The sequence below is a fragment of the Cucurbita moschata genome, unplaced genomic scaffold, assembly GCF_002738365.1.
Source record: "Cucurbita moschata cultivar Rifu unplaced genomic scaffold, Cmos_1.0 Cmo_Scf00036, whole genome shotgun sequence".
Taxonomy (NCBI): domain Eukaryota; kingdom Viridiplantae; phylum Streptophyta; class Magnoliopsida; order Cucurbitales; family Cucurbitaceae; genus Cucurbita; species Cucurbita moschata.
In genome coordinates this window covers 392,744-405,167 of record NW_019268552.1, presented here as the reverse complement: position 1 = coordinate 405,167, position 12,424 = coordinate 392,744, and the positions used below count along the sequence as shown (strand labels likewise).

Here is a 12,424-nt window from a genome sequence, read left to right as displayed (position 1 = left end):
GTTACTACTAATAGCTAGTATATTATACGGTTTGAAGTTTCCCTTTCAGACTTCCCCTCAAGATTTTAGAACATGTCCTTTATACAGAGATTTCCACGTCCTTATAAGGAAATAGGAATGTTTCGTTCCCATGCCCTTATAAGGAATGTTTCGTTCCCTCTTCCAACCGAAGTAGAATCTCACAATATGTAGAACTAACATATATAGGCTAATACTATGAGGGTGGGGATCCCGTGATTCATACACGGTCAGATCCTTCTCTTTGGTTTTAATCCTAACCTTGAAAAAATCGACTGGTCGAACACTCGGGAATAAAATAGCAAACATAGAAGAGGATAGAAAATGGAAGGTGAGAGATTTCATTTTACAAACAAGCAAGCACACAGACGAAAGTACAAAAATCATAAGCAAAGAACAGGGAAGAGAATTAATACACAATATTATTCCAACGCCAACAAAAAACATACAACAAAAAAGCTCATAAATTGTACATGGATTAATCGGCCTTGCCACCGCCGGCGGAGCGAATGGAAGACGGATACATCACATACTTAGCACCCGTATAATCGAGCGCCTGCTTGGTCAGGGCGTCCGATTCCGAAGCTCCTGCCGCCGGCATAGCCAATATCCGGTAGCACCACTCCACTATCTCCGGGCAAAACGCCTTCCAGTAATACAGGACATCGTACCACGACGGCTCTGTCACGTACCTCTGTCCCCTGCATATCCCCTTCACCACCGCCTTCGCGCATGCCTCCGCCGTCTCCACTGGTACCAACCCTATCAACGCCTGACATCCACCACCATTTTGTTAAACATCTTTCAAATTGGTTTAAATAATTACAGGATTTGAAGAATAAAGGGACTGAAATTGCGTACATCCCTCATGTCCTGACGAAGCTCCATTTTGCCTTGAGCGTTCAATGCTTTGCCTTTGGTTAATTCAGATTCAACGAAGCCAGGAGTAACGATCGTGACACCAATCTCCGGCGCCAGCTCCACTCTCAGTGTCTCAAACATGGTCTTAATCGCCGCCTTGCTCGACTGCCATTCAATATTCAAACACGTTTATAAGCTATGCTCTCAATAGTATTTCACCAAAACCCATGTTTTTAAAAACATACATTGTAAATGCTCATTCTCGGCGCCGGCATCCACGCCGGAGGAGCCGACAGCGCCACGATCTTCCCTCTGCTGTACCTCAGATAAGGAATTGCCATATGGGTTAGATACACTGCCCCCCAGTAGTTTATATCCTGCAATTTACCCAAATTTATGTTCAAAACCCAAAAAATAAAAAACCAACCTTTTAACCCAAATAACACAACAATTGGAGGAGAGACTAGTGCTAACGAGGATGTTGGACTCAGGAGTAGTGGATTGTGAGATCCCACATCGGTTGGGGTGAAAATTGAGATGTGACAGACTCGAACCTTGAGGGGTTGCCCGAACGAGAAAATCCAAGACAAATGGTACCCGAGACATGGGCTTGGACCGTTACAAATGTTATCAGAGCGAGTCACACTCATCAGGTGGTGTGTGTCAGAGAGGACGATGAGCCTCTAACGGAGTGGATTATGAGATCTCATACACTTCTCGGTGGTAGAAACCTCTCACTAGTAGAGGCGTACGAGAACGAACCTCTCCCTTGTAGAGGTGTAGGGGAATGAAGCATTACACAATAAAGACGTAGAAACCTCTTCTAATAAACAAGTAAATGAGTTTCGACAATCCTAAGGTGTTCAAGCTTTGTTCTTACCATTATTTGTCTGAACGCAGCAATATCGGCTATGTCTTCAAACATCACCAAATGGGTAATCGCCGCATTGTTCACCAAATGATCCACTGCATCACCAAATCATTATTAGAAAAACGACTGTTTTTTCTTAGAAAAACCACTCTGTTTTTGCTTTTCTCAACTTAATTTCAGAACATTTTGCACTCACATCTCCCAAAACGATTCATCGTCTCGTTCATAACCCGCCGGCAATCTTCAAACTTTGAAACATCAGCTCGAATGGTGATTACATCTGGTGATCCATAATACCGAGCTATGTCTGCAACTTCTTCAAGTAGATTCTCTCGTCTAGCCACAAGCACTAAGCAAGCCCCTCTCTTCGCATACTCATACGCCAAATGCTGCAATTAAAACCAAACATTAATCCCTATTTTATCCTTCTCCCCCATATTTTCAGATGGGTTACCTCGCCGATGCCGGAGGAAGCGCCGGTGATAAGAACCACCTTTCCGTCGACATTTTCCGTGAACAGAAAACCAATCAAAGAGAGAAATGATTTGAAAGCTTGATAAGGCGGTAGTAAAAGGAAGAGGGAAATGAAAGTAAAGGGTGGAGCGACTAAATTCAGAAAGGTGTGAAGGATATTCATGGCTGCCGGACTAAGAATTCTCAAGCTTTTCACCGGAGAAAACAGAGGATCAGAAACAGAGCATAAGAGGAAAATAATTAAATGAGATTAAATAGAAGAAGAAGAAGAAGGCGGTGGCAAATTTGAAATGCATGAACAGGGATACGTGCTAAGAAGTAACCCCAAGGGACAAATACCCACTAAAATCTATCACTTTGGTTCTTGAATTTGTCCTGGCAAGATGACGATCATGTCTTTGTCGACTCTGTTTTCAGAGTATCTCTTACACGAGCCGTCTCGGCAGAAGCTTTGTGTCGGTGGTTCCATTGACACGAATCATTGAAGATGATTATTGAATCACAGGTGGTTAGCAAACAGGGCGTGTTGTATATGTCGTTTTACAGACACGGCGAAGTTTGCAATTGAGGAAGAAAATGAATCGGTGGCTTAGCCTTGGAAGAGAGGCGACCAGAACAGGGGAAGAACCAAACCAATGTTCCAAAACTACGGATGACGTGGCAATCTGTAGTGTTTACACGTGGATCTTTCGACTTCTACGTGGCTGAACATATTTCCACTTTTTACCACTAAATTTTGAACCACTTTTTACCACTTATTCAGACTAAATTTTGTGACCATGACTAAATCTGTAGTGTTTTTATGATGAGATTTTTATCTTCCTTAAAAAGTAAAATCATCTAAGCTTAATACTCGAGGCAATATCATACTATTGTGTACATTCGTAATTTCAACCTAGTATAGGAGTCATGCCCTTGATTTAACTTATGTCGGGAAACATATCAGCATAAAAACAAACACCATTACGAAAACCACCCAAAGTTTTTTAAGACAAAAATTTAGATTCTCTGATGAGAAGGACGACCTTGAGTTTACCGAGGATGGAAGCGCACGTGGGTGTGGGAAAATTTATTGGGTAACTTGTGGCTTAAGAGGTAGATGAGGAGAATAGAGGAAGAAGGCGTAAAAGTAATGGGCCCGCCAAAATAGACAATATCTACTAGCGGTCAGCTTTAGGCTATTACAAGAAAGCAATTAGAGATAGAAACGAAATATGGTTTATAAGGGTGTTGAAACCTCTCCCAATAGACTCGTTTTGAAACAGTGAGGGAGACCGTCACAAGTAACAGGCCAAAGCAGATAATATCTAGTTGTAAGAAAACAAAAGAAACAAAATGGACAATATCTACTAGCAATTGGCAGAGACGATTGAAGAGGAAAACGAAACATTCTTTATAAGGGTGTAGAAACCTCTCCCAATAGACTCGTTTTAAAACCGTAAGTGATACAGCAATTGGAGAGCCCAACACTTTACAGCACGAGCTGACGACAGCCATGCACCACCTGTGTCCGCGTTCCCAAAGGCATCCCTCTTTCAAGAGAATTCGCGCCATGTCAAGTCCTAGTAAGTTTCTTCACTTTGCATCAAATTAAACCACATGCTCCACCGCTTGTGCGGGCCTCCGTCAATTCCTTTGAGTTTCATTCTTGCGAACATACTCCCCAAGCAGGATACTTAACGCGTGCACGGGTTGATACGCACAACGCCTAGTATCCATCGTTGACAACTAAGATTACTGAGGTATCTAATCCCATTCGAGAACGAAACATTGTTTATAAGCTAATAATATGCAGGTAAGTATGCAATATAACCATTCATATTTCTCTAGTTTTGCGTGTAAGTTAACGATAGAAGCGAGGTCCCAATTTCTCTCCCACCCATTCCAAAGTGGTTCAACAATAACGCTCATTTCCCTTCTTTAATACCTTCTCTAATAATCTCTTTGGTTCCACCTAATTGCTCATTTCAAGACATCATTTTTATTCCCCATTTCTTAGCCAACAATGACCTAACTTCAATTATCCCCTCCCTAATATCCTTCATTTCCCTTCTCTTTTCAATTCATTCATCAATATCCAATGGCCTCCATTGCAGCATCATATTTGATTCCGAGAACCCGCCGTGATTTGACGTGGGGACGTAACTCCTCCGTCGTGATCGCCACCGCCGGTGGCAGCCGCAGCGCCCTACGTAGCGTGGACTTGGTAAATGGAAAGAAGGTAAATGGGGTCCACATCCCCGGCGAAAAAAAGGGATCTTTATTCATGGAAGAACCACACGTTGAAGGCAATAAGCCTCTCCATGATTGTCTTCTCGGAAGGTTCGTGGAAGAAAACTTCGTTTATGGCCAAACCTTCATCATTAGGTCCTACGAAATAGGACCGGATAAAACCGCCACTATGGAAACCCTCATGAACCTTCTTCAGGTATGATATGATATGATACTATCCACTTTCATCCCAGTACTAAATTTATTGTATTCCTTACAGGAAACAGCCCTGAATCATGTAACGTGTTCAGGGCTGGCTGGGAATGACTTTGGGGCTACACGGGAGATGAGCCTCCGGAAATTGATTTGGGTTGTGACACGGGTTCATGTCCAAGTTCAAAGATATAGCTGCTGGTTGGTTTGTTTTGTTTAGACAAAACCCTTTTGAATTTTGTGAATCAAAAATTGAAACTTTGTGATGATGCAGGGGAGATGTGGTTGAGATAGACACATGGGTTGATGCAGCCGGCAAAAATGGGATGAGGCGTGATTGGATCATAAGAGATTATCATACTCGAGAGATTATTACAAGAGCCACCAGGTTTGTAGGTTTCGCGCCATTAATATTCATGCAAATATGTGCCCTAATGAATGGCCTAATATGGGACATTTTTTGGGATTTTCAGTACATGGGTTATAATGAATAGAGAAACGAGAAGGTTGTCGAAAATACCCGACCAAGTACGAGAAGAGTTGACACCGTTTTACCTTAATAGAATTGCCATCCCTACTGACAAAGACGACAGTGACAAGATTGACAAGCTTACTGATGAAACTGCCGACAGAATCCGGTCAGGCTTAGCTGTAAGCATCTTATTTCTTGACCTATAGATTTGATATGATGTTTAGTGTAGGAATGCAGTAGAAAATGATTTTTTTTTCACCTATTACTTCAAACCCATTAGGGGATTGTTAATTTGAATTTGAGGTTTGATGATGGTATCCAAATTCTAGCCACGTTACTTGCTTTTCGTGTATTAATACGGATCGTTTCATGTGAGATTTCATGGTGGTTAGAGAGGGTAACAAAATATTATTTATATGGGTGTGTAAATCTATATGTGTATACGCGTTTTGAAATTTGGAGGGAATACCCAGAAGAGAAAGTCTAAAGAGGACAATATTTGTAATAGTTTAAGCTTACCACTAGCCGATATTGTCATTTCTGAGCTTTCTCTTATGGGGTTCCTTTTCTCTTATGGGGTTCCTCTCAAGGTTTTAAAACGTCACTTCTAGGGAGAGGTTTCCACACTGTTACAAATAATGTTTTGTTCCCCTCTCCATGTGGGATCTCACAATATCTAGCAGTGAGCTTGGATTGTTACAAATGGTATTTGAGCAAGCATTGGGCCGATGCTAACCCTCAAGGGGTAGATTGTGAGATCCCACCTCAGTTGGAGAGAAAGCCCAAAAGGGAAAGCCTAGAAAGGAAAGCACAAAGAGAACATCGATAATAGCCCAAGCCCACCCTAGTAGATATTGCCCTCCTTGAGTTTTCTCTTCTAGGCTTCCTCTCAAGGTTTTAAAATGCGTTTTCTAGAGAGAGATTTCTACATTCTTATAAGTAATGTTTCGTTTTTCTCTCCAACCAATGTGGGATTTCACGATATCTAATAGCAGTGAGCTTGAGTTGTTACACATGGTATCAGAGCCAGATACCGCGCGGTGTGCGCGAGAATGCTGGTCCTCGTGGAGGTGGATAGTGAGATCTCACCTCGGTTGGAGAGGGGAACAAAACATTCTTTATACGAGTGTGAAAACCTCTCCCTCATAGACGTGTTTTAAAATCTTCAAAGAAAACTCAAAAGGAGAAACATGCTGAAAAAAACATGGGAATAGTTTTCCGTTTCAAAAGCAAGAAGTGAGTAACATCACTTAGTGAGTCAATGCAAGTGAATATCGAAAACATTGAAGTTTAGAATTGAGATTGATATCTTACGTGCAGCCCAGATGGAACGACATGGATGCGAACCAGCACGTGAACAACGTTAAATACATAGGGTGGATTCTGGAGGTAACAAACCAATCCCCAGTAGTTTGGACAGAAATTGAATATGTTGTTGATAACAAAACTATTGGTTGCAGAGTGTACCAATAAACGTGCTGGAAGATTATGATTTAACGAGCATGACATTGGAGTATCGAAGAGAGTGCAGGCAGTCCAATCTGCTGGAGTCCTTGACAAACACCACCACCGCCGCCGCCGCCAGTGCTGCAATAGAAGAGCCTCCCAAGAACAACCTCCAATACACCCACCTCCTTCGCATGCAACCCAACAAGGCTGAAATTGTAAGAGCTAGAACTCAGTGGAACTCCAAGCCCAAACGTTACTAAACACAATGCCCCCAACATCATATCAATTTCTCATCTATTGTTTTGTACAATTATTTGTTTGTTTGTCGTCCAAACCGCTCTCCATTTATAAATAATTCTTTTATTAGGTGAGAGTCGTTATGTGACTATCGCTCTTATAATTGTCGGTGAAACAATTAGTTTAATAATTTTTTGACATTCTAATGATAGTTCGAGTTTTTTGGTTTGATTGTATCGTTGTCGTATTTATGTTTATGATGTTTTGATATTGTTTGTAAAATTCAAAACTTATTTTTTTCTACTTTGGAGCGTATGATGCAAAGGACCATTCAAAAACCATAAAAATTAGGTCGAGTAATCATCAATTGTAGTGGGCTTGGTATGTTAAAAGCCAGGCAGCGAGTGGTGTGGTAGCAAGAATGCTAGCATTCCCCAAGGTGGTAGGACTTGGTATGTTAAAAATAGTGTCAAAGCCAGGCAGCGAGTGGTGTGGTAGCAAGAATACTAGCCCCAAGGTGGTTGGGCAGCGAGTGGTGTGGTAGCAAGAATGGTAGCCCTAAGGTGGTTGGGCAGCGAGTGGTGTGGTAGCAAGAATGCTAGCTCTAAGGTGGTAGGGCAGCGAGTGGTGTGCTAGTAAGAACGCTAGCTCCAAGGTGATGGATTGTGAGATCTCACAATCGGCTAGAGAAAGGAATTAAGCATTTTTTTATTACAAAGGGGTGGAAATCTCTCCCTAGTAGATACATTTTAAAACGGCGAGACACGACAATACATAATGGATAGAAACGGACAACATCTACTAGCAGTGAGTTTGACCTGTGACATTGGGTTATTCGGGTCACCAACCTCAACCTAACCCAATTCATGTAGACCCCGATCCATAACACCCCACGAAAGACACACCGTGGTCCATGAAGTATTGACTTCACAACTTTATAATATATTGCTTTTTTTTTCTTTTGAATTATATGGTATGATGATTATTATAAAATAAAAACTAAAAGAGAGCATGAATTCTCTATAATATATATATTTATTTATATTAAAAAAAAAAAGAAGATGATTCTGGTTTGTGTTCTTCCCAATGCCTTTTTATAAACTGAAAGCCACGTGGGAGGTTTGATGCAACAATTCCTTTTATTACCCTTTTTTTAATTTCCTTTTTTAGTGCAGTAAAAAAGTAACTACCATTTGTTACTGGAATTATTAATTCTATTATCATTAAAATAAAATGCCAAATCATTGATTAAATTTTATTTTATACGCCTATACCCCTATTCATTTTTTTAATATATAGTTTAAAAATTCGAGCTTTAATTAATTCCAGAACTACCAAATTAATTTTTTAAGAAGCCGTAGCGACTCGGGGTGATAAAATAGTAATTTCACCATGTTTTTTCATATAAGAGTAGGGATCCACGTCATGCCACGTCAGAGACCAATCCTCGTTTGGTTTTGGTGGGTTTTTCCATTTTACCCTCCACGTCATTTCGGAAAAAATAAATAAAGGTGGAAACGAATTGCAAAACTCTGCGTTTAAGCGCGCGTGGAGATACGTGAAGGGAAAGGGCATGGACCCCACTTCCCTGTGAGATGAGTGCCCTGTCAGACTGCTGATCTGGACGGATTCGGTATCGAATGAATCTAAGCCCTTTGAATGCTTGTTTTAAATTAATATTTATATTATTTCAGTCTTCATTCATTGAATATTATATTTAAAAAATTATAAATTATGAAATAAAATAACAAAAATAAAGAAAGGTACATAAGCTTTTGTTTGTACATGAAACATAACAAGTTCCAAAGTTGGTTAAAATAAGAGCCTATATTATATATAATTCATTTCATACCAACTTAATTACCCCATAAGTTTCTGTATTTTTCATCGTCACCGTTCGTATCTAACAGCTATTATCCCCTTTGATCCGTTACATATCGCCATAAACTTCACGATAGTAATACCATTTTAAAGAAATGTGTTACTTTCCGCTCTCCGATTCACTGATTTAACACCCTTTTAAATGAATATTTCGTTCTTCCTCTAATTCACGGTTTTAAACCACCCCTACGCCCTGTGCCCTAAGTGAACTCCCCTGTGGCATATACGTGTGTCACAAGGTGGGCGAGCGTACCGAGACGAGTGTCTCAGATAACTTCCTTTGAAATGGGTTTTTGAAGGATAGTACCGGACGGCACGTGTGTGCCAGTATTGCACCCTAGCCTACGCGTCGGAGGTTGCTAAATACACCCGCTATCCAGTACCGTATCCATAAATGACTCGGCATGGGCACGAAAGGGCCAATGTCTTGATAGAACCTAAATAGATGTTTGAGCAGTCCCAATGAGATGAAAGACATGCGGGCCCATTCTCGATAGCACGACTGAGAGAGTTATGATGGTTGACGACATTTGACCCTGTCAATGGGGGTCGAGATGACAAGATGAGATACGGCGTCTTTATAAAACCAACGTCTTACTAACACAGGGTTTTATGTTTGGCTCTGATACCATCGGTAAGAATTCAAGTCTATTGCTAGCAAATATGGTCGGATTCAACACAAATATTTATTGTTTCATTATCATTATTTTTACATCCCCATTTCTTCTTTAAAAACAGCTGAAAAAGAAAAATTACAATCCCCAGCAAAATGTAATTTTGAGAGTGTAAGTCTCTGTTTTGTGTCAACTTTTGAGATTCACATAACAGAGCATGCATTTGGGTTTTCATCGCTGAAAATCTGGGGAGGATATGCGTACATTTCCATGGCGTACCTTTGTGGGTAATGCGTGTAGTATTCACTCTTCTTCAATTCCACCACTTTCCTTTCTTCCTCCGCCGCCACTTCCACCCCTGCTTTCCCCTCACCTCCATTGCCGCCACCGCCGCCCTCCGCTTCTTTGCTGCTCTCTTTCTCATCTCCGTTACCACTGCCGCCACCACCACCATCGCCACTGCCACTGCCATCTCCCTTCTTCTCTATCCCGCTTTCTTCCCCTGCCTTCTCCTCCTCTTTCACTTCCTTCGCCTCACCTTCTTTCTCCTTCTTTTCTGGGTCGGTCTTCACTATCACAGCGTGTTTTCCAGTTCTTTTGTGCACGTACTCCACAAGCTTTGGTGGGTCGAAAGCGCCCGTCACTGAAACTTGCGACCCTTTCAGATCTGGCTCCACTGCATCCACCCCTGTATCCAAATTCATATCAAAATTTCACGAATTCAATCGGACTGTGTTTATAATTATATATATATATATCAAGAAATTTGATTGGAACCTTTCATTCTCAATATGCGCTTCTTGATTTCCTGGGCACAAGCTTCGCAATGCATGTGGACTCTTAATACCACTGTCACGATCGGAGGCTGCACATTACACCATCAAAACAGAACATTTGATTTTCAGAAACAGAGCAAAAACAGAGTTTGTTGATTATGTGATTTGTGTAAGCAAATGTTTAGTAGATAAGTTGTGTTGTGATATGTACCTCTTCTTTCTTCTCTTCAGGTTTGGGCTTCTCTTTCTCCTCCTCCGGAGACGGCGGCTTTGGGATCGGAGATAGAAGCTCTACCTGTCTATGGCTCTTCCTCTGTATTCTGTTCAAGACCCTTAACGGATCCGCTTTTTCTCCTTTCACAACCACTTTATGGGTTTTGCAATCGGTGATTACATCTTCAACCCCTTTTAAAAATCAAGAGAAGAAATCCATTACAATTAAGATTCTCTCATTTTCATTTCTTTTCTCTCTGTACTTTGTTTTTCTAGTTGCTTACCTTCAAAGCCTCTGAGGCAACGGCGAACTTTCCGGGCACACCCTTCGCAATGCATGTAAACCTTGAGCACAATCTCCGGCGGCGGCGGCGGCGGTGGAACTTCCTCCCTGGTGGGTTGTTGATCCTTCCCCTCCTTGGATTCCTCTGTTTTTTTATCCTCTTTCTCCGGCGCCGACTTTTCCAATGGCTTACTCTCCTCTTCCTTCTCCTTGACATTCGCATCCACCGGCGCAGGCTTCTGAACTTCCATTTCTTGGGCCATGCTCTCTCCCATTGTCTTCTTCTTCTCCGCCTAAAGAAACACGCGAAAAATGAGAACAGAAAGAAACAGAGAGAAAAACAGAGGAATGAATGTGGGGGTTTGGTGAATAGTGAGGTTAAAGGCGCACCTGCTCTCCCATGTTGGGTGGTTTGTTGAGCGTGAAAGAGAGAAGAATGCAGAGGACAGTCTAAAAAAGATGGAAAAAAGTTGGAATTAGAGCGCTGGTTCCAATGAGAGTTGGGGGAGGAGCACATGCAACCGAGAAGCCATGTTTTTAACCCAAGCGGTGCCTGCAGAGCACCTCCCACGCTCTTTTCTTTTGCCATTTTCTCGGACATTTACGTAATTTCCCTTCCAAATTTTAAAGATTTAATAAACATTTTTTTTAAAAATTTATAAATCTATTACACACTTATCTGTGTTGGATGATGAAAGTCGCCCCGGGAATGATCATGGATTTATAAGTGAGGAATACTCTCTCCATGGTATGAGGCCTTTTGGGGGAGCCCAGTGAGAAATACTCTCTCCATGCTTTGAGGCCTTTTGGAGGAGCCCAATGCAAAAACACGAGAGCTTATGCTCAAAGTGGACAATATCATACTATTGTAGAGAGTCGTGTTCATCTAATAATCTGAATGCAAATTTTGTTCCCAACTTTCTTGATTAAGATGTACAATAAATTGGGTATTATAGTAGAAATGTCTATTTTTTCGGTAGAGTCTTACTATATGTAGACCTAACCCGAACGAGTAGCTAAACATGATCAGGGTCGAGGATTACATTTTCTGTCACCATCCTCGAGCCTGACCCCTCCCATTTCTCGCCCTACTTTGATCCAGGGACGATTTGATATTGGAATTTGAATTTCCAACCGTAAATAAAATAGTATTAAAGTATATGTCACTTGCCATTAAAATATTCGACTTTTATTTACTTTACTCGTTCGGTCTAAAAGGTCGAATGTATATGTATATATATATATATATATATATATATATTTGTTCAACTTCCTTTGTACCATCCACCTTCCTCCCTTTTCCATATATCAGATCCGTAGTCAAGTATCTACTTCGTTTGTAGATCAAATATTCAAATTTCTACGTCGACCTTGAGATGATGAGACTCATCAACCCGAAAACTATATATTTAAAATAACTACTATTACTTTCATGATAAGAATAGTAGTGTTGGTGAACAGAACAATGAACTTCCATATTGTTTGGTCGTCCTAAAGTTTGAAACAAAACGTGTCATAGTTATGAATGATACCTCGAGAGAAAAACTATTGCTCTTTGCACCCCCAACGTTTACATAATAAGAATAGCAGTGTTGGTGACAGAACAATGGGCTTCCATATTGCTTGGTCGTCCTAAAGTTTGAAACAAAACGTGTCACAATTATGAATGATACCTCGAGAGAAAAGCAACGGCTCTTTGCACCCCCAACATTTATTTTATTCAATCTCATCTTCATCAGCTGACAATAAGCCACTCTTCTTTCTCAGAATTTTCGAATACTCCCCTCATTGCTCGTTGGGAATTAAGTTGCATACCTACATGGCTATAACAACTCAGGCCCACCGGTACCG

The 12,424-nt window shown here is 41.0% G+C and overlaps 3 protein-coding genes across 3 annotated transcripts; 1 reads left to right on the top strand and 2 right to left on the bottom strand.

Moving 5' to 3' along the window:
- Positions 1-404: 404 nt before the first annotated feature.
- LOC111431503 (11-beta-hydroxysteroid dehydrogenase 1B-like) lies at positions 405-2,465 on the bottom strand. The gene is made up of 6 exons (XM_023068165.1): positions 2,205-2,465; positions 1,947-2,139; positions 1,760-1,845; positions 1,125-1,256; positions 880-1,044; positions 405-790 (listed from the first exon to the last, which is right to left on the bottom strand). Exons 1-6 carry the CDS (start codon positions 2,385-2,387, stop codon positions 497-499), a joined length of 1,053 nt encoding a protein of 350 aa, XP_022923933.1. The 5' UTR covers positions 2,388-2,465; the 3' UTR covers positions 405-496.
- A 1,681-nt stretch (positions 2,466-4,146) lies between these two features.
- LOC111431501 (palmitoyl-acyl carrier protein thioesterase, chloroplastic-like) lies at positions 4,147-6,970 on the top strand. Its single transcript, XM_023068163.1, has 6 exons — positions 4,147-4,652; positions 4,716-4,849; positions 4,923-5,036; positions 5,122-5,299; positions 6,441-6,509; positions 6,581-6,970. Exons 1-6 carry the CDS (start codon positions 4,305-4,307, stop codon positions 6,827-6,829), a joined length of 1,092 nt encoding a protein of 363 aa, XP_022923931.1. The 5' UTR covers positions 4,147-4,304; the 3' UTR covers positions 6,830-6,970.
- A 2,429-nt stretch (positions 6,971-9,399) lies between these two features.
- Positions 9,400-11,118, bottom strand: LOC111431502 (heavy metal-associated isoprenylated plant protein 7-like). Its single transcript, XM_023068164.1, has 5 exons — positions 10,964-11,118; positions 10,575-10,866; positions 10,289-10,482; positions 10,079-10,166; positions 9,400-9,989 (listed from the first exon to the last, which is right to left on the bottom strand). The coding sequence occupies exons 1-5, from the start codon at positions 10,973-10,975 to the stop codon at positions 9,505-9,507; spliced, it is 1,071 nt and encodes a 356-aa protein (XP_022923932.1). The 5' UTR covers positions 10,976-11,118; the 3' UTR covers positions 9,400-9,504.
- Between the last annotated feature and the right edge of the window lie 1,306 nt (positions 11,119-12,424).